Source organism: Atta cephalotes, assembly GCF_000143395.1.
Source record: "Atta cephalotes unplaced genomic scaffold scaffold00058, whole genome shotgun sequence".
In the NCBI taxonomy this organism is placed as follows: Eukaryota; Metazoa; Arthropoda; class Insecta; order Hymenoptera; family Formicidae; genus Atta; species Atta cephalotes.
In genome coordinates, this window is record NW_012130122.1 from 288622 (window position 1) to 308420 (window position 19799).

Consider the following 19799-nt stretch of genomic DNA (forward strand, 5'->3'; position numbering starts at 1 on the left):
TAAACAAAATTAAAGATTAAATACCAGAGAGCCTGAAGAAAAATTCTATTATATATATATATATATATATATATATATATATGTGTATGTATTATGTATTGACATATCTATCTTCTTCTTTGTATTGCTTGCGATTAGATTTTCACGTTTAATCTCGTTATCATTACACGACGACGTAGCGGGAATTTTCTCTTCGTTTCATCGAAATTGAAATATAACACAATTTTCTGTTGAGAAAAAGCGATCGCCTTGCCATGATTATGAACGAACAAATTATAATTCAATATCTTAATTAATGAATGGACGTGTCTCTCTCTCTCTCTCGAACGAGAGTCGTCTGCAAATCTAAAATCACCTACATACCTACATTTTACAGTGAAAGTATTACTTATCGCCATGTTTGAGCATTTGATAATGCGTGAGACGATTAAAATGGAACATCAAGCCCTCATTAAAATACACTTGCTAGCGTAAGTAGAGTGGGCTCATCGGGCTATATTATAATACCAAATGGCTCAATTTGGCAAAGGTAATGGCTCAACAAATTTTCAATCTCTACTTAAAAGCGTAATTTACAACAGAAAATGTCTTTATTTGACGATTACTTTGGCATCATCAAACTGTAAAGCTATAATTTTCTGTCGATGTATGATATCACAAGATTAAAATTCTTAAGATTTCGATCTCTTCTGATAATTTAATGTACTTTCAATCGTTATCTCTTTGATCAAGAATGCGTGAACCAAAATGCCTGCAAAATGATGCTTATCACAAATAGTAGTTTCATAATATTCAATAAAATAGTAAAGATTCTTTATCCTAAAGATGGTTTTCCTTTTCACGCTACAAAATAAGAGGCAAAATTTTTCTTATCATCACGTTTTGCGTCGTATTGTTATTGTATAAGAATTACTCTGTCACTGTTCCTTTTTCCTTTTTTTGATTGCAGGCGACCGTATCACCAGCGTGAAAATCAGTTTTCGCAACATGGTATACGAGGATGCATTGACGATCTTGAGCTACGCCTCACCGTACGACGTAGAGTTGGAAGTGGAGAGCGGTGGTAGCGGTTCTAAGCCGACGACGTTGCTGAAGAAGAGCGTAGGTCCGACTCCAACGAGGATCTGCCATCCTCTTTACAGGAGCCAGTCAATCCCGGAGCTGTCGCGAGGTCATAAAAACGTCGCGAAACGACTTTTCATAGCCGATCCGAACGAATCCGTGGGTTCCAATTATTCTACGATGAATTCCACTCTAAAGTCTTCGAAATCGACACCCGGTAGCGGGCAGAGTCTCGAAAGGCGTCACGATGAGGCGAAGAACAATCATCATCACAAGTTTGGCATCAAAGTGCTGCCAGCATTAGATGGCACCGTGCATCGTATTGAGAATCAGAATGAGCACAATACAAACCTGGAGAGAAGGCATTCGCGAAAGATGGACGCGGAAAAGCTGCTGACGAATAGGCAATCCGGGACTTTGAGTGACACTGATGAAAAGAAACTCTGCAATGAGCGTCTTCAGCAACGCGCAGATGATGTCTCAGTAAAAATTACTGACGACGTTCACAGCATCGACGTACCAGACAAAGGCAGCAAGAATGCTGTCGGAGGACTTAACATACCGTCAGAGGTACCGACGGAAGTGCACAACGCTGCTATGGCTGCTCGCAGAAATCGAAAGAGCAGTTCTGAACCCTTGAATATGCAAAAAATCAGCTCGTCTGATTCCGACAGTGCCAAGAGTCCTCAGAAAAATAAGCGGAAAGCACCAGCGCCGCCGAAGAGTACCAACGAAATCGCGATGCTATCAGCAAAGAAAGATGCCATAGACACTATCGATAGTATCGCTGATTACTCGGAGTCATTGTGTGATTATGTAAACAAAGCGCGTGAAAATACGAACGCAGATGCCCGAAGACATCGTCTGGAAAATCAACCGATAAACAGACGAAATTCTGAGTCAGACACTGATAACGAAATGCAGAACAGCTTTACAATTGAATTGAATTCGGCAGATATCACAATTCATCGCACGCCCGTGCCAGAGGCAGATGACGATGAGGATGACATGTATAGGAAAGCAGCCAGTCTGGGCGACCTGTCCAAATACGAGAACAAGACCGCGACAACCTTGGAGAGGGCACAGAGTCTTGATATGAGCGCTGACACCGGGGCGAAGAAGCGCAAAGCACCGTTGCCGCCTGAAGATATCAATGAATCCACAGAAGATCTTACGAAGCTTGATCAGATTGACACGTTTGATCGACGGAAGCTAAAGAAATCGAATGAGTGGGGCACTTTGGAGGACGTATTTTGGGGCGAAGCTGCCACCGAAACGGAAGAGAAAGCGCATGAAAAAGTACGTACGAGAAAGAAGAGTAACGGCACTTTAGAGCGCTCCAAATCTGCTGTGGAAATTAAAATGAAAGAGGATGTCACTGCAATGGCGACGGCGGACGACATGTCTGAGCAGAAGAAGCCCAACAATGATTCAGATCAAGAGATCACCAACATCGAATTATATAACCTGCCGTTGAGCAAACAATTGATCGAAGAGTTTATTCGCACTGAACGAATGTTCAATCCAGATGAAGATAATTCTTTGGCCAGAATCGTGAATGATGGCCAGGTGGTGAAAAGTCCGACTCCAAGAGAAGTGGAACTCGATTTTCAATTGGCTGGCGAGAAACGATCCTCCGAAGAGAATAAGCATGAAACCGGAAACGAACCGGATAATAATCCTATGTCGGAGAAGTCGGAGGATTTCAGTCGCGCCTTGCGCTACTTTGAGTTGCACGCGAATAGCTCACAGACTTCCCCAGAGCCAACAACAAAGATCAACCTGACGCAGCTGGACGAGTGGAAGGAAGAAAAAGCACCCATTAATGATGCTTCACTTTATATCGGTAGACAAGCAGTTGTAGAAGAACCTATCTTAAAAGTGACTGTAGATACGGGGTGTCGCGGTTGTGAGGATAGGTGCGGCCAACACAGCGCCGACTGCAAACGTGAGAAGTACGCTGATAGACAACATCGCGTGATAGTGCGATCGTTCTTAGATGACAAGATGGGCTCAAAAGAAAGTGCGGAAAGAGAAACAGAACGGACATCTACACCGACTCATCTGCGAGTACACGCGTCCAAGTCGGAATCATCGGTCAGACTCGACAAATCTCAGGACAAGGATGAGAACGCAGAGGGTAAGAATGGCGGTACCTTTTCTACGTTCCACGCACATCGGACAAAATTCGAACAGCGGAATTCCGATAGCCAGCAATGCGACAGGTACTCGCCGATCAAAACAAAATCGCCGATCGATACTACGTTCACTGATACGCACTTTGCCAAACGTATTGTTAATGTCTCCAACCGTGATGATGAAGAAGAAGAGGATGAATACGAGTTCGGCACGAACATAACAGCGAATAACAAGAGCCTATCCTCGCCTAAAGAAGATCATCATAATATCAGCAGCGTTAGCGTATCAAGTGGCGAGAATAGTGAGGATAGCGGTTTGGTCCGAGAGTCGATGGACTACAGCAATCCGCAGGACACGGAAAGTCATCCATCTTTGCCTGATACGCCAAACGCTGCTCAAAAGATGACCTACATCACAGAGATCAAGGTGTCATCCAATAGGGAAGGCGTTCGTGAGTCTGACAACGAGAACGAAGAAATAACAACAGGAACTAACGGCGAATCGCGGAAATCAGCGCGACACGAGATCAAGGTGACGTCGAACGGCAAGCCTACGTCCGGCAAGAAACCACCGGTACCGCCAAGGCGATCAGATATCACGAGAAGCCCAAAGGAAGATCGAACGGACAAGCAGATTGTCTATGTATCCGAATACAAGTCCGCAGCGGGCAAGGGAGCCCAGATCTTGGATGCGCATCCAGGATCGGAAATCAAACAGTCAGAGAACAAGAAGTTCGAACACTGGATCTTCAGGTCTGACAAGGAGCAGAATCGCTGGAAACCAGGTTCTGGCCAACCACAGTCCGTGACGAACATCATGCTCTCATCCAGGGATGATACGAATTAAAATGTTCGCGACTTAACGCGAACAGTAATCAGTAATTGTGTATTATTCAGCTTAAGAGAGACATTTTATTTTAAAAAGATTTCTTCGTGCGAAGTTTCTTTGTGAAGGCGAGGAACGATTGTAGCGTTTAATAAAAAAGCGATTGTATATTACATTAAATCAAGATTGTATGAATGTTATACCAAGAACTTTGAGATAATGTCCTTTCTAAGATAATTGATTCGAGCAGATTTCGAAAACAAACAAGACTAAGTGTTGTAACAATAATCTTAAAATGAATATTTTTACATATAATATCAATTTTTTAAATTATTTTTCTAGCTCTTTTTTGACATTTGGCTCCATTTTCATTTCCAGTCTTCAATTCAGTTTAACCTCAATAAATGATCCAAAAAGCGAATATCTATAAGTCTAAAAGGAGAAAATATGATTAACTTTATGTCACGTATGTGTTGATGCATTTCTTTAAGTGATACTTCATAACTTATAAAATACATACACTGTACATCTAGAAAAATTAATGGTTTTACTGAGAAGTTTTATCCTTCAGATGGAGAAATATCTTTGTCTGAAATGCGAATATATATGTAAGATATTAAAACTTATAGTCACAATTTTTTTAGAAACTTTGTATGTTGTTTCTCTGATTCTTATCGATTTGCGTTTAATTTGTTTTCTAATTTTCTATATGTAATTTATTTAGTATCTTAGAATACAAATATCGATATTTTTTATGTATCAATATAAATGTGCGCCGAAATTTAAATAATAAGGTTGCTCCATATATATTTATGTCAGATCATTTATACAGATATTATTTATACAGATCACTTGGAAACTCATGCACTTTAGCGTGAATCCTGATGTTTTGAAATTAATTTTAGCAAAAATAGTGCAAAGGATTAATTGAAAAGACATCCATTATGCCAATAATAAATACGAGATGTATCATACGAGATAATCAGTAAAGTGCTGAGAAACTACGTGCCATAAAGAGTAATTATGTAATTAGAAGAAATTACTTGAGGTAGAATTGAACTGCAAATGTAAGATTTATAGATTTACTGTTTATGTCCGATTTATTGTCATACGAATAAAAAAATAGCGATAAACGTGATAAATATGCATACTTTTTCCCTAATAATTGTGTCGTACATAAATGTAAGGCCAGTGTTTTAATGTGACAGCTAGCAGCAAACTTAGCGCATTTTATAAAAGATCATGCATTTTTCACTAATTTTTATTCTTTCTAATCAAAATAATTTTTAATATCATTACAATTTGTGCTTACAGAATATAATGAGATAGATATAATGAGAAAATACGTAATTCTAAAAACTGGCAATAATTTTGTATATATTTTATGTATACTTAATAGTCTTCTCTTCTTTTATTTTTTAATTGTGCATACTTCGTCACACATTAATGCTAAATGTGGTTATTCCATTTTTCTAAGTTGAATCACTTTTATATTGTGCATATATCAAATGATTCAAAATGAGATAGTCACATTTAATGCTAAATGTATAGTGAAAACGCAGTATTTTTTCAATTCTTAAAAATATTTCCAGAAGAGAAGATTAAAAATCACCAATTTTATTTTTATCTTAATGTTTGCAGTCTGATGAATATTTTATTTTAAATAAAAGTATCTTATATGTCCTATACGTTTATTATGAAATACAAATAATTTCATAGACAAGACATTTGTAATCAAATAATAGACCGTGTAACAATAGATCGCGTAGCATGTAAGCGAAATAATGTGTAAATCTAGGACTTTGTAATAACTTTGTTTATTAATGTACTAACATTTGCGTAGCTATAATCATAATTTTACGTCTAATTATTTACGCGTATTATCGTCCGTTAATATCGTCCTTGTGAAATACAAAGTAAATGCTAATTAATAAAATATTTCGCATAATTGTATTATTCTTTTCAAATGTCAATGTTCAAACAAATATTGGACACTTTGAAAATCTTAATTTCAATAGTTTATGTAAAAAAGAGCGTTTTTTTTGTTATGTAATTAGAATATTTGTTTGATATCACATCTTTTTTTGTTCGATATTCTCTGAAAAGACAACAGAAATTCTAAAATATATTAGATTTACTATAGCGCGCAATTGACATTGAAGATACAAATGTTTCACTGTATGCGAATCTAGTACTATCGTATTAGAAATGTTATTGTTAACTGATGCAAGTTAGTCGTTCATCGAGTCTTTCTGTGTACTTTAAATATAATTATGTAATATAATTTATTTCAAGATTAACATGTTGGTAACATATGCTATTGTCTATAATTTGTTAGTAACAAATGTATAAAGTTTTAATGAATAAAATGTATATTTTTAGACATACCAATATTGTAAAAATATATTTTTTTATGTGATAGATTCTTGTAAAGAGATAAGGATTGGTTTTGTTCCTTACGATTATATCGCGCTTTTAGAATACTTCGCATCATGTTAAAAATATATAAACCTCATAATTTAATCAAATCTAATAGGTAGAGAAGACCGGAGCTAAGTACGAACACTTTTTTTTCAATTGTAATTTTCAATTAAAAAAAAAACGATTTTAGTTAAATGATTATTATCGTTTTATAGAATGATGAATCATAGTATCCGATGAGATACTATATTAAAAACTGTCAATCCTGGGTAAATTTTTGACGATATAAAAAGGACCCCAAGAGATAATTGAAGAACACAGACATTATCGACAATTGATCAATCAATTTGCTATTAATATAAATTGATTAATACATTATTAAATTCATGATTTTTTTATTACATAAATGCTCCATAAATAAATATGCATACTTGTAAAGCTATAATATGTTTCAAAAATAAATATACACACTTTTAAAGTTATCCAATAAACGAGAATGAATTAAAATGGATTAAAATTTTTTCAATCCAAATATTTTAAATAGCGAAAATTTTTTTTTGGATTTAATTGGATCCAATTGGATTCAATTAGATTCAACTAGATGCAATTGGATTGAAAAACTACATTTCCTATTCAAAATTTTGAATTAAACAGTATTCACAATGTGTTGTGTGTGTATAGAAAAGCTAATATTATTTTTAGATTGAAAGGCATAGATATGCTCCATGCAATTCCTAAATAAATGAATAAAAATGCATTCAGGATTGAAAAACATTTTTAACATTCGTGAATCAATATTTCTGAAAATCTGAATCCATTTCAATTCATTTCAATCCATTTTCGTTTGCTGAGTATATATTACCAAAAAATTACAATTTTTTTCTCTGCAGTTATCATCCCTCTATTGATAATCAAACTTTGATTTGATTGATGAATCAAACACTAAAAATCACAATTTTAAAGAAAAATTGAGTATTATTGATTTTTAAATGCATATACACCGATTAACACGTCTACAAAACTAATAAATCATAAAATTAGTACAATAATATCAGTTTTTACTTTTAGTCACTTCAATCTTAATAAGGACTGCAAATTCCCGTAAGGATATCGGTTTTTAATAGTGTTATACTCGTCAGTGGTTACATCTTATTTAGTTGCATCGTGAATATAACGCGACATCTAAATTAATCAAACTTTGTTGATAAAGAAGACACATATATGTAAGATATCATTTAAAATATAAATTGGGAACTCATAAGATATATTTTTGCTACTCAAAATTCAAATGACAGTTTAGCTGGAATTTGCTTAGCAAATCCCGAGGCTCTATTCTGTAATTTTTATATAATGTAATTTTTATCGTTGCGCAGTTTTTTTTATCATAAAAATATAAAATCTGTACACTATCGTTAAGAGTATCAGTAGAATAAACCGAACAAAATAAGTCGATCTCCTCTAATTTACACCGAATAGTTTCGCTGTAAAAAGAAATTGATAGAGCAGTTTTACAGCTGCATTATATTGTCAATATCATATTTTATATTACTTTGTTTTATATAATAAAATATTACTTTGTATTTTATATAATATATGTATTAATAATTTGTATTATGTGCGCCTGTACAGGTCTCATGAGATAAACTATTAAAAAACATAGTATGTATATGTGTAAACATTTTATTATTAAATATATATATATATATATATATACGCATCAATTTTTTATGTGCACCCTGTTCTTAATTATTTTTTTCTTTTATAGTAATTATTTATGTTATATATAAACTATCGTATAAAAAATTAAATACATTTATTTAATAATACATTATTTAAATACATTTATATAAAGAGAATTTTCTTTGTTATTTGTGGAATGTCAACACTACTCAGGATAAACAAAAAGAAGATACAAATAAATCCGCTATAATTTATCAAAAAATCTATCACATTATATGATATTGAATCTTAATTAACTATACATAAATTAGACAACATTATCAAGATGCTTTAGAAAATAAAGGAATCCATCTGAATAGTTTCATCCCTAATTAAATTAGAAAAGGAATAATTGTTAAAAAATAATATAAATAACAAAAACAGAAATAAATTAAAAATTGAGAATGAACGAAGATAGAGATGAAGAGTATCAGATGTTGTATATAGAAAGAAAGGCACAAGCGAACAGATAGAATCGTTATGTCACTAAGGGAGAAGATTAAATTTTTGGATAATCTAAGAGCGAAGGATACTATTGTACATTAATAGTCTGAATACTGCAACATAAAAATTCAGAAAATATGTAATTTTAATATGGATAACAGATATGTGAATATAAATTTAAATATTAAACTTTACATTGAAATTAATTCTTTAAATACAAAATTATTATGTAGCAGACTGCTTATAATTCTTTGTACTCATGAGTTTTTTACCACACATAGAGCATATAGCTTTCTTATATGCACAGGACTGACAATAATGGGATCCCACCTGATGAACTTTTTGCCTACATATTCTACAGATCTCAAATTTCGTGGTGTATGGATTGAATCGTGCCTTTCCTGCAGAAAGAGCTTTATTCTCTCCAACTTTACGTCCTCCGCTTTCCGTTGTGTTCCTTGCACCTGTTTTCCAGGGATCCGGAGTAATAACTTTGCCTAATTTCTTTTCACATTTCTCGCAAACCATGTTGAAATACAAAGATTGATTCCTTATTTAGAATAAAACTACACAAATACCTGAAAATAATTGTGTATTGTATCATGAGTATATAAAAATAAATTATTTTTACATTAAAAACAAAGTTATATTATGTATGTACCTTAAGCTTGAGTCGTAATCCTTTCTCAAAAAGATTTCTTGTTTAGCACTCTTTTGTGCAATATCATAAATCTTTTCATCAAAGTAAAAAAAACATTGCAAATGATCTAAAAATAATTACATATAATGAATAATAAATATATAAAGATGAATTTTATTATTACATATAAAAAAGGATTACATAAATTGTCTTCCTTTTTTAAATTGATTTTTACTTGCTCAGTTTTCCTACATGTATTTTTTCATTAGAACAACGAAAAACTAAATGCCTGTTTGAAAATAATTGAATAAATGAAACATCAAATGGATATATAAAAATGAATAATTTTTAATCAAAAGTATAATTATGTTGTATTATTATATTCTTATCATATACGTACGTTGAATTTTTAGGTTATAATCCCTTTACAAGTTAATATTTACTTCTTCAACACTCGCATGTACAATATCATTAATTTTTTTATCACAATATCAATTTTTTTCAGTATTGAAGCTTCCTAAATCGCGTTACTGAAAAAATTCCTGAAAGAAATTCGACTGCGTAACGACGGATAATGAAAAACGATGAAAACAATCATCATTCCGAACGTTTCCGACAATATCCGAACAATCACGAATAGTTGGAATATGAAATAGGGGTGTATCGAATATTCAATATTATTTAATACTTTTTATTATCCGATCGGATAATCGGATATCATTAGTATCCAATAATATATCCAGCAAACGAGAATGGATTGAAATGAATTGAAATGGATTCAGATTTTCAGAAATATTGATTTACGAATGTTAAAATGAATGTTTTTCAATCCTGAATGCATTTTTTATTCATTTATAGAAATTGCATGGAGCATATCTCTATGCCTTTCAATCTAAAAATAATATTAGCTTTTTCTGTGCACAATTGTGAATACTATTTAATTCAAAATTTTTGAATAGGAAATGCAGTTTTTCAATCCAATTGCATCCAGTTGAATCTAATTGAATCTAATTGAATCCAATTAAATCCAATTAAATCCAAAAAAAGTATTCATTATTTAAAATACGTATTCGGATAGAAAAAAATTTCAATCCATTTTAATCCATTCTCGTAAATAAACATAAAACATAAATGTTATTTACGAATATATGGATGTAAAGTTGAGAATAAATATATCCAGCAAACGAGAATGGATTAAAATAGTCGACAAGGCTGCGTTCTGTTGCACACATAATGCACATAATGTATCATGTTATCTTTGTTTAGCACAGAGTGTTAAACAAGGATAATATGATACATCAATATCATATTTTTGAAAATTTGAATCCATTTCAATTCATTTCAATCGTTTGCTGGGTATATACGTATACTCGTACATCTTTCTTTTTTTTTATAAAATTATTTTTCAGTACAGGCGAGATCTCTAGCATGATAGACCAATGCATTGTCTGTTATGCCACGCTCACACTCTTAATAAAATACATCTATTGTTATTAGAATTATACAATTTATACATTTGTATTAAATATTTTTGAATCTAAAAGATTTATAATAAATCAATTGAAAAAATTATGAAATAATTCTAAACGCAATGATATCAACATCAAATTATTTTATTTTTTTTTAGAAAAGCACATCATCTGCAATCAAATTAAATGAGAAATTTGAGAAAATGCAAATACATGAAAGCGAAAATATTGCCATCAAAAGCTCAGTTAGTTTTAAAAAACTATGCGACAGCGATAAAAATTATTATTCAAAATTTGCTATATATGATGAAAATATACAAATATATAGCATTTTTGCGGACATGTACGAAAAATATAACGATGCAGCGTACTTATTAGCAGTCTAGGTTTCTATAGTCAAAGCCTATATTTATTTGTATGTTTATACGAATAAGTATGTGTACATACTAATTATAAAGGAAGCCTTAAATGTAATGCTCGGCTATGAATATGGACATAAAAGTATTATTTAAAAATATTATTTTATTTCCAAGAAAACATATTCAAACATCATTTCGTGCGCATTTCGTGACAACGCATGCGCATGTTGTCATAAAGCATGCTTGAGCTCGTATCGCTTTTGTCGCTGCTTTTTGTCAATATAATAGAGATTTACTAACCTATAGTCGTCAACTTTAACGATTAATATCTCGGTTCGCGAGTCAGAGCGAAAGTTTTTTCTACCAGATTCGGTCATTTCATCCAAAAACGTAGCGAATGAGCCTAATTTTATCAATATCGGACATAGATTCGGTCATTTCATACAAAAACGTATCGAATGAGCCTAATTTTATCAATACCGGACATAAGGTAGCTTAACTCAATTATTACTTTGGCCGTAGTCCAATTCATGTTGACACGTTCATGAGCATCGTTTGTCTTCGTTTAATATTTGACAAACAACAAGGATGAAATGATTTTTTAAGCGTGGAACGTTCGGACTGCAGCCGTTTTTTTCGTATATCAAAAATTATATTTTTACGCACTATCTTCTCGAGCCATGTCGGACGCTTTTGAAGAGATACAAGCGATTAAGATAAAGAGAAACAGTTATCGTGAGAAACTACAGAAAAGAAAACGTGAGAGACATGAATTGTATACCCTCACTTCCACGCCGGCTTCTTCCACTCTGACAGCAGAGTCGGCGTGTCCTGGTAATAAGTATATAATTTTACGATTATATTACTATTAACATCTGTTATGTGTGGTGAGAAAGAATTTATTCAACTTTAATGGAACTAGTATGTCCCTGTCACAGATTCTAATGCATCTTCACGTTCGGATCACAGCGAATATGAAAGAGATGTACTTTGTATCTTACACGAATCCTTACCTAATCTACCGATAACATCTGCAGACTTAATAGATCAGCTACGTAAAAATCTTAATGCCGATGTATCTTCTTCAGATATCCATAAGATTCTGGAGAAACTGGCTGCACAAGATATAGTTAAGTTAGTATAGTGAGACTCACATAACATCTTGCGATACCATTTTGTTAGTATATGATACATTTAATATAAAAAATACTTTATGCACATTTTTAGGATCAAAGAAGTTACAGAGAATGGAGTATTTGGATATACAGTGTTGTCCGTAACAGAATCCCAATCGTCGTGTCAGTCTCAGTCTGATGACACAGAAAATGCCGAAAGCATAGAAATGTCTATGTCTGAATTAAATGATCATGTGCCTCCAGAGAAACAAGCGAAAGTTGACAAGAAAAATACCGAGGATATCATGTCTCTAATTTCAATGCCGACGATTAGAGAAAAGGAGAGTAAGAAGGTCGGTGAACAGATCCTGGATCTGCTGTCAAAGCAGACTTCCAAAGAAAAATCACTGGCAGAACGATTTCGCTCTCAGGGAGGAGCTCAAGTCATGGAATTCTGTCCACATGGTACAAAAGTAGACTGTATAAAATTGAATGGTGGTCCGGGATTCACAGAAAAATGTAAAAAGCTGCATTTTAAAAAAATCATACAGAGTCACACAGATGAATCTTTAGGAGACTGTAGTTTTCTCAATACCTGCTTCCACATGGACACGTGCAAGTAAGAGTGTGAAAAATACTATTATTTATCAATGTATAGTTAAATTCGTTTCTTGATATAGTTAATTGTAACTCGTTAATTCAAAAGATATATATTCTAGATAAATCATACATATTCATATAACTTTGACTTTTTCTACTTTTAAAGATGCAGTTTCATGCAGCGAAATTGTACCTTAAACTAAAAAAGATTTAAAGATATCAATTTTTTTTATTTTGTACAGATATGTTCATTATGAGGTAGATGGTCCTACGGCACAACTAAAAGAAATCAATGACTCCGATAGTCCGAGCAATACCACATCTAACAAGACGTTGAATCTAGATAGCAAAAATGGTAGCAATAGTAGTAGCAACGTAGGTAGCGAATTGACTCTGTATCCACCACAGTGGATCCAGTGTGATTTGCGTTACCTCGACATGACTGTTCTTGGCAAGTTTGCTGTGATCATGGCTGATCCACCATGGGACATTCATATGGAGTTACCTTATGGCACTATGTCAGACGATGAGATGAGACAATTGGGAATTCCAGCACTTCAGGATGAAGGACTCTTGTTTCTTTGGGTGACTGGCAGAGCTATGGAGCTGGGAAGAGAATGTCTGCAGTTATGGGGTTATGAGAGGGTTGACGAAATCATCTGGGTGAAGACCAATCAATTGCAAAGGATAATACGGACTGGTAGGACAGGTCATTGGCTAAATCATGGCAAGGAACATTGTCTGGTCGGCATGAAGGGTAATCCTCGTATTAATCGAGGATTGGATAGTGATGTGATTGTCGCTGAGGTTCGAGCTACTAGCCACAAACCTGACGAGATCTATGGCATCATAGAGCGAATGAGTCCCGGTACTAGAAAAATTGAATTGTTTGGTCGGCCGCATAATGTACAGCCCAACTGGATTACGTTGGGCAACCAGGTGGATGGTGTTCATCTAATTGATCCGCAACTTATTAAGGCCTTTAAAAAACGTTATCCCGACGGAAACTCGATGAAGCCTACCAAGCCATAAAATTTCCTCGTCCAATAAAAGAAGATTAAACGAAGATTAATGATGTGATTAAATTTCCAAATTTAAAATGTTAAATATCAATTTTAAGAAAATTTAGATCAAGTTTTTTAAAAAGATGACTTATATTTCTTCGCTTCTATTAAGTATACAATGTTTGAATTTGCTAAGTATCCATCGCGTTTTTTACATTTTTTTAAGAGTTCGATAAATCGATTAAAATTTTTATAAATAGACATCTATTAATATAAATTAAAGCCACTTCACGTTTTGTTAATTTATTGCAAAAAATGTGTATATATCCCATCTACCATTTAAATATATGCTAATACAAAATGAACGCATATAACTATATAAATATAAAAGACTGATTTCACGTGAATATTTTGAGATAGATGATAACATTTGTACACATATATTACATTATTTTTAAACCATGCTTTATTTAGCATGGTATGTATACACACACGTGTAAGTTCTTCCTTAATATTATATAAGTATTAATGCGGATTAAATCCTGAAGCTAAAATCAACTTCTATGACGTATAAATTAATTCATGTTAGCGTAAGATTGCAGATTGTAAATGTAATAGTGTTACTGCTTCCTGTTATTTACGTATAAATACGAGTATATTCAATCTTTCTAAATAAATTCAATCTTTCTAAATTTATATCGCTGTTATGTTGAAATGTGTAATATATTATTTAAAAAATTTTTAGTTATTGATAATTTTTAAGTGTAAATCACTTGAAAGATTGCAACGTAGATAAAAATATGTAATTATCGTATATATTAATTTATCATTTTTGTACTAATTGATCGGAACCATTTTATCATTTTTGTACAATGCATCAATTCTTCTTATTGAAAAGATAAAAACTGCCGAAAGTTTTCACTATATATAACCAATACTGTTGCGTTTTTGCTTGAGTAAACTCTTCCTTATGGAAAAAGAAAATAGATTGTCATTTATACTGCTTGTGGAAGTTCTCCTGGATATCGACGTTCTCGCGACACAATTATTTGACTTTGTTAACTCTGTGTTGTCCAACAAGTTTTCCTTGTCGTCAGTATTGAATACTTTATCTTCTGGAATGCATATTCTAGAGTGTATCTTGTTGAATGAATCAACCCAGTGTCTTTTTTTGTGCCCATCTTCCATTATAAAAGAAAATTCTCCGATCTTAAAGCAAATTTCTGCAATATTTTTATCTTCCACTTGCACACACATCTGTTCCTTGGGTATGATAGGAAATGATGCGTTGTACTTTTTGTTAACGCGCCGTGTAGGGCGAGTTATCACAAAACAAGTGTCGAAAAGAAAACAATGATATTTCTGCAAACATATGATAATTGTGTCAAAAAAATCTATTGAAATAAAATTTATATATGCGTTATCTCTTGTATTGAAATTGAAATTAAACTTACTATCCCACGTGTATCCTTAAGCTGACCCTCTGTAATCAACTCTGTGGCGTTGGCAATGCATTTTTCAGGATCGTGTTCAATCTTCGCGTTTATTTTTGATTGAGCAAGCTTGCACTCGGCATTGCCCATGATAAAATCGATATTCTTCAGCAAGTCGGAGAATATGTTACTCGCCTCTTTCAATGGCAAATGATCTGCGTCAGCAGCAGGCGTATATTTTAAGATCTCCTTTATTAACAGTGGATATTTCACGATCCTTGAACGTGGCACATCCAAATAGGTCCATAGGTCGACGGAATGTGGTGATTCTAGACGCTTCTTTAAAAACGACTGAAACCTCTTATTGGTAAATCTCTTCTCTTCCAATAAATGCCTCGCCCAAACTAATGTTCTGCACCTTTCCAAATATGGTTTCTTTAATGTTGACAACTGTGAACAGAATGAAATTAATGTCATACATGATGCACAATGGGATATTGTGTATGTCATGTCTCTATGAGAATGACGGACTTGTAATTGATGATTCTCGGGTGTTTGATCTTTCATTCCGTAATCTATGTAAATTAAGTATAGAAAAGGAGATCTTGGTAGAAATTTAACCTTTCTAATTAGCAATTGTGCAAATGGCTAATCACGTTAAAAAATTTATGCCCATTTCTATTAATGTAGTTTAACTTTAATTTAATCTTTCCAAGAATTAGAAAAAGTGAAGAATAAATTAATTAAATTTAGTCTATTGGAAACAGCCATTATTGTTATAAATATTCAAGAAGAAGATCGAGTCTTTAGAATAAACTAAGATCTAATATTATAGAGCCAGTGTTGATTGATTGATGACGTACAGTGAAATGTATTGATAAAAGAAAATTAACTAACCCAATTTAATAGCGTCGGTCCTACAGTCTTTGTAAATCCGTATCTATCCCGTAATTTGAACAATTCATCTTTCAAGTTACTGTGTATTTCAATGAGATTTATGAGATCGCCAAAAAGCGTAGATAACTCTTCGGGTGTAAATATTTCAGTGGCTGACATTGGTTCATAGTAATAGTTTCTTAGCATATAGAGCTCATTTAATAATACATTTTCGCCGCAGTATAACTCATAAATGGCCTCTTGCCGTCTGATCTCACTTCGATTTAATATGTTGTTCAATCGCTCGTCGCCTCGTGGCTGTGCAATGTCCGACATCCAACTCCTGATTGTCAAACTGTTACAGCTCTCGGAAACATTATTCAATCTGAAATTAGGACATTTATTTTAAGAGAATTTTTCTCATAAGTCAAAACATTTAATAGCGAATTCGGTCAAATGCACTACACTAGATTAGTGCATACTTAAAGCTACTATACATGAAATAATATTAAATGTAAAAGCATATAGATATTTTGAACGATTAAATTCTCAATAAAAATATGTTATTTAACAGATTATATTGGATTAGAATAAAAGTTTGTAGCACTACTTCATTTGTATCATGTACACATGTATCATGTCACTACTTCATTCGTATCATGTCTTTTTAAATTTGATAATTATATCATTTAATAGAGCAAAATTTCTGCTTTAAAAATCTATTTTTTTTTAAATGGAGTTATGAGCAAAGTCAAAGTGCTCCTTTTAATCTGCGATAACTCAGTAATAAAAATTTTAAGAACATTAAAAAAAAATGATTTTGTTAGGGAAACTTTAAACTTTCATGTTAGAAAATCAAACATTTTTCACAAGTTTTTTAAAGCATATAATAAGTCGACAAAGTGAAAAAAATTATCCATTTTGTCAGCTTAGTTTTCTATATGTAAAAATTATATATATCAAATTCACAGAAATTCAAAAAACATAGTAACCTTTTGAAAGTAGAAATTTAAAGATAAAAATCTTTTTTTAAATTTAAATTTCATTTTAACCAAGTTGTTTGAATTTTGCAGTTCATGAAAGCTACCAATATTAGTTTCAATTCAATAAATATATTACTTTATTGTCAAAGTTGATTATATTATGCCACTGCATTCAGATACTTCAGATAAAGCAACCTTTATCTGAACTAACACTATCCAGAGTGACTGAATTCACCTAAGTTTCACTCTTAAGCAATTACTTTTTACGTAACGTTCTCGTGTCTGCTTCATCCTCAACGATAGACAGGTCCGAGGAGTTTGGCTGAATCGTGAAGGATCTATGTAAAGTGTTTCCCGATTTACTCGATGTAGAGGAGGAAAATATGCTGCTGGCAACCTCCGTGATTCTACGACGTTTCTTCTTCTTACCCATGTCAGAATCCATGGATATGTCCATCGAGCTGACGCTTATCGCATCGCTCTTCAGCCGTTTTCTCGGTCTCTGTAGCAGAATATTTTAGCATTTAAACGTCAAGTGTAACATCAATGACAGCAACAATTTCATTATCGTCTGATAATTCGAGTAAAACTGTAATAAACACCTGTACTGCGATGTATATGTATGTGACACCGATGTCATGCTAATCGTGACGATTGAAAAATTGAAGAAGAAAACACGCTGTCCCGCTGACATTAATGACATTGATATTCGAATGTCGGTTACACTTACAGCCGGTTGCGAGAGGCGTCGTTTCGCTCGGAATACTGAAGAACAAATCGATGTACTCACCAGCCAAAACCTTTTTCGTGGTTCCTGGAATGTATCCTTGATCGTCGTGTTGCACTCATCGTCCATGATGTCAATTGTCTAGAAAAAAGAGGAAAAACTCGAAATTTCACAGTACAACTCCTCGGAATGTGCGTACTAAATATTCGATTTCATGAATTGGCTAGGCGGTTGTACTGGTGTAGCGGCCTCATTTACATTCCACGCTTCTACCTACACCTACACCTTTTATTATTATTGTCATTTGTAAAAATAAATATTTTAGAAAATTAATTTAATATTATCATAGTGACAACATTGATTTTTATTATATTATAATACAATATATTATAATACAATTTTTTTATATTAAATACAGAAAACATCTTAAGTCTGTTTTCTGTGACTGAACTGTCTGTACATTTAATTTTCCTCTCTTTCTCTCTTTTTCCAATGTTGCATATTCTATCTTGTTGTAGGTGCAGAAAGTGTAATACAGTACAGATGCAAAGAATTACTTGCAAATATTCAAAATATTCTTTCTTCTTGAGCTTTTTTATAATTTCCCCATTTAAGCCTTTCTTTCTTTTTTCTCCAACAACTATGAATGTTAATATGTTAAATATGTTAAATTTCATTTTACAAAAACATTTAAGCGTATTTATTATATAAATATATAAATAGTAAAGAACATTTTGTAATTGTATAAAATCCAATCCATTCAAATCCTCTTATTTGTGTTGAATTTTTAACATATTTGAATGTTGATGTAACATTATGTGATTATATGTTATTTTGTATTAAGTATTCAACATTTGTATGATATGTCAAAATAACAATTTATATATAACAATTTATATATAAACAATTTATATATAAGTGTAAATACATAAATATAATATAAAAAAGCATTTTAAAACCTATAAATTCTAAGATAAAATATAAATATAATTTGACATCAATGTTAATTTTATTTTTAAAAAACGTGCTTCCAGTTTGCTTACAAATTGTGTATTACATATTTATTTTTATATTAATTTTTTTACATATTTGTGTTATTTTCTAACTTATATATTCATGTTAAATTATCACAACAATTTAAGTGAATCGTTTAATTAGAATACGTGAATTGTATTAAATTTAATACAAATTGTTAAAAATGTTTAGTCAATTCTTTTTTTAAAATCGTAATGTCCTAAGATGCTATAATAATATGTCTTTGCGATTGGCTGTGACATTTTGATTGCACTTAAGACGGTTTTAAAATATAAGAAACCTCTATGAATATTGGCTTATACTACGTTTAAATTATCGTTCACTAATTGTCAAAGTCTGTTCTCCCTCCAAACAATTGATGAATGTTTTTTCGGAGTATTTCCGGAAGTTACTGAAAGATATTCCTCGAGAAAATATTTGCACCTGGCGTTGTTGGCCAAGGTGAAATGTTTACAATAATCTTTCTATGTTTTGTTGTTTGGATGCTAGTCAGGTAAGAATTTTTTAATTTGTCATTACCGCGATTGCAGAATAATATTTATAAAGATTCGATAAAGAGTGCGCAATGATGTAAAGCATTTTAAAGTCACGTTTTAAAAGGTTAGGAAATCTGCCAATACCAACTGATAATTCATTGATAATTGCATCAACCAATCATAGTTGAGTATTTTGCTAAGTTAGGTTACAAATGTACAGTTCTGTTCAGTTCTGTTCTCGAGATTTCAAGATAAACGTTGGAATGTGCTATATTTATTTCGAGCTATATTTATAAGATCGAGTAAGTTACGATTTCAAAATACGTTAATAAACAAAGTAATAAATTATTTTTATTATTAATAATATTGTTAATAATATTTTAAAATAATTTTCTGTCTATTTTGCGATTTTTTGTTATATTTATACACTTTGTTATCTACAAGCATTATGATAAGAGATTCGAGATATTAT

At 32.3% G+C, this 19799-nt stretch overlaps 5 protein-coding genes across 5 annotated transcripts in view; 3 read left to right on the forward strand and 2 right to left on the reverse strand.

The window, feature by feature from the left end:
- The window catches only part of LOC105623449, a 37963-nt gene extending 33916 nt beyond the window's left edge, over positions 1-4047 (forward strand). Inside the window, exon 4 of the mRNA XM_012204841.1 lies at positions 950-4047. Coding sequence (XP_012060231.1) covers positions 950-4047 — 3098 coding nt within the window. The remainder of the gene's footprint in view (positions 1-949) is intronic.
- Positions 4048-8710: 4663 nt separating this feature from the next.
- Positions 8711-9791, reverse strand: LOC105623450 (cysteine-rich PDZ-binding protein). The gene is made up of 3 exons (XM_012204843.1): positions 9651-9791; positions 9272-9377; positions 8711-9188 (listed from the first exon to the last, which is right to left on the reverse strand). Exon 3 carries the CDS (start codon positions 9136-9138, stop codon positions 8836-8838), a length of 303 nt encoding a protein of 100 aa, XP_012060233.1. The 5' UTR covers positions 9139-9188; positions 9272-9377; positions 9651-9791; the 3' UTR covers positions 8711-8835.
- A 1967-nt stretch (positions 9792-11758) lies between these two features.
- LOC105623451 (N6-adenosine-methyltransferase subunit METTL3) lies at positions 11759-13825 on the forward strand. Its single transcript, XM_012204844.1, has 4 exons — positions 11759-11912; positions 12017-12212; positions 12306-12812; positions 13036-13825. Exons 1-4 carry the CDS (start codon positions 11759-11761, stop codon positions 13823-13825), a joined length of 1647 nt encoding a protein of 548 aa, XP_012060234.1.
- Positions 13826-14718: 893 nt separating this feature from the next.
- Positions 14719-17945, reverse strand: LOC105623452 (rho guanine nucleotide exchange factor 3-like). The gene is made up of 5 exons (XM_012204845.1): positions 17880-17945; positions 17350-17591; positions 16128-16491; positions 15252-15680; positions 14719-15159 (listed from the first exon to the last, which is right to left on the reverse strand). Exons 1-5 carry the CDS (start codon positions 17943-17945, stop codon positions 14719-14721), a joined length of 1542 nt encoding a protein of 513 aa, XP_012060235.1.
- A 1352-nt stretch (positions 17946-19297) lies between these two features.
- LOC105623453 (RNA exonuclease 4) overlaps positions 19298-19799 on the forward strand; it is a 2276-nt gene continuing 1774 nt past the window's right edge. The window contains exon 1 of the mRNA XM_012204846.1: positions 19298-19344. Within this exon, the coding sequence (XP_012060236.1) occupies positions 19298-19344 (47 nt within the window). The remainder of the gene's footprint in view (positions 19345-19799) is intronic.

What these genes read in the sequence shown, in the direction of transcription:
- LOC105623450 (XM_012204843.1), bottom strand. Translation starts at nt 9,138, where the DNA reads ATGGTTTGCGAGAAATGTGAAAAGAAATTAGGCAAAGTTATTACTCCG.
- LOC105623451 (XM_012204844.1), top strand. Translation starts at nt 11,759, where the DNA reads ATGTCGGACGCTTTTGAAGAGATACAAGCGATTAAGATAAAGAGAAAC. An exon ending in GCTGCACAAGATATAGTTAA is followed by an intron (nt 12,213 to 12,305) that starts GTTAGTATAGTG and finishes GCACATTTTTAG; the next exon opens with GATCAAAGAAGTTACAGAGA. An exon ending in TTCCACATGGACACGTGCAA is followed by an intron (nt 12,813 to 13,035) that starts GTAAGAGTGTGA and finishes TATTTTGTACAG; the next exon opens with ATATGTTCATTATGAGGTAG.
- LOC105623452 (XM_012204845.1), bottom strand. Translation starts at nt 17,945, where the DNA reads ATGGACGATGAGTGCAACACGACGATCAAGGATACATTCCAGGAACCA. An exon ending in CACGAAAAAGGTTTTGGCTG is followed by an intron (nt 17,592 to 17,879) that starts GTGAGTACATCG and finishes ATTCTGCTACAG; the next exon opens with AGACCGAGAAAACGGCTGAA. An exon ending in TTAAGGATACACGTGGGATA is followed by an intron (nt 15,160 to 15,251) that starts GTAAGTTTAATT and finishes ATATGTTTGCAG; the next exon opens with AAATATCATTGTTTTCTTTT.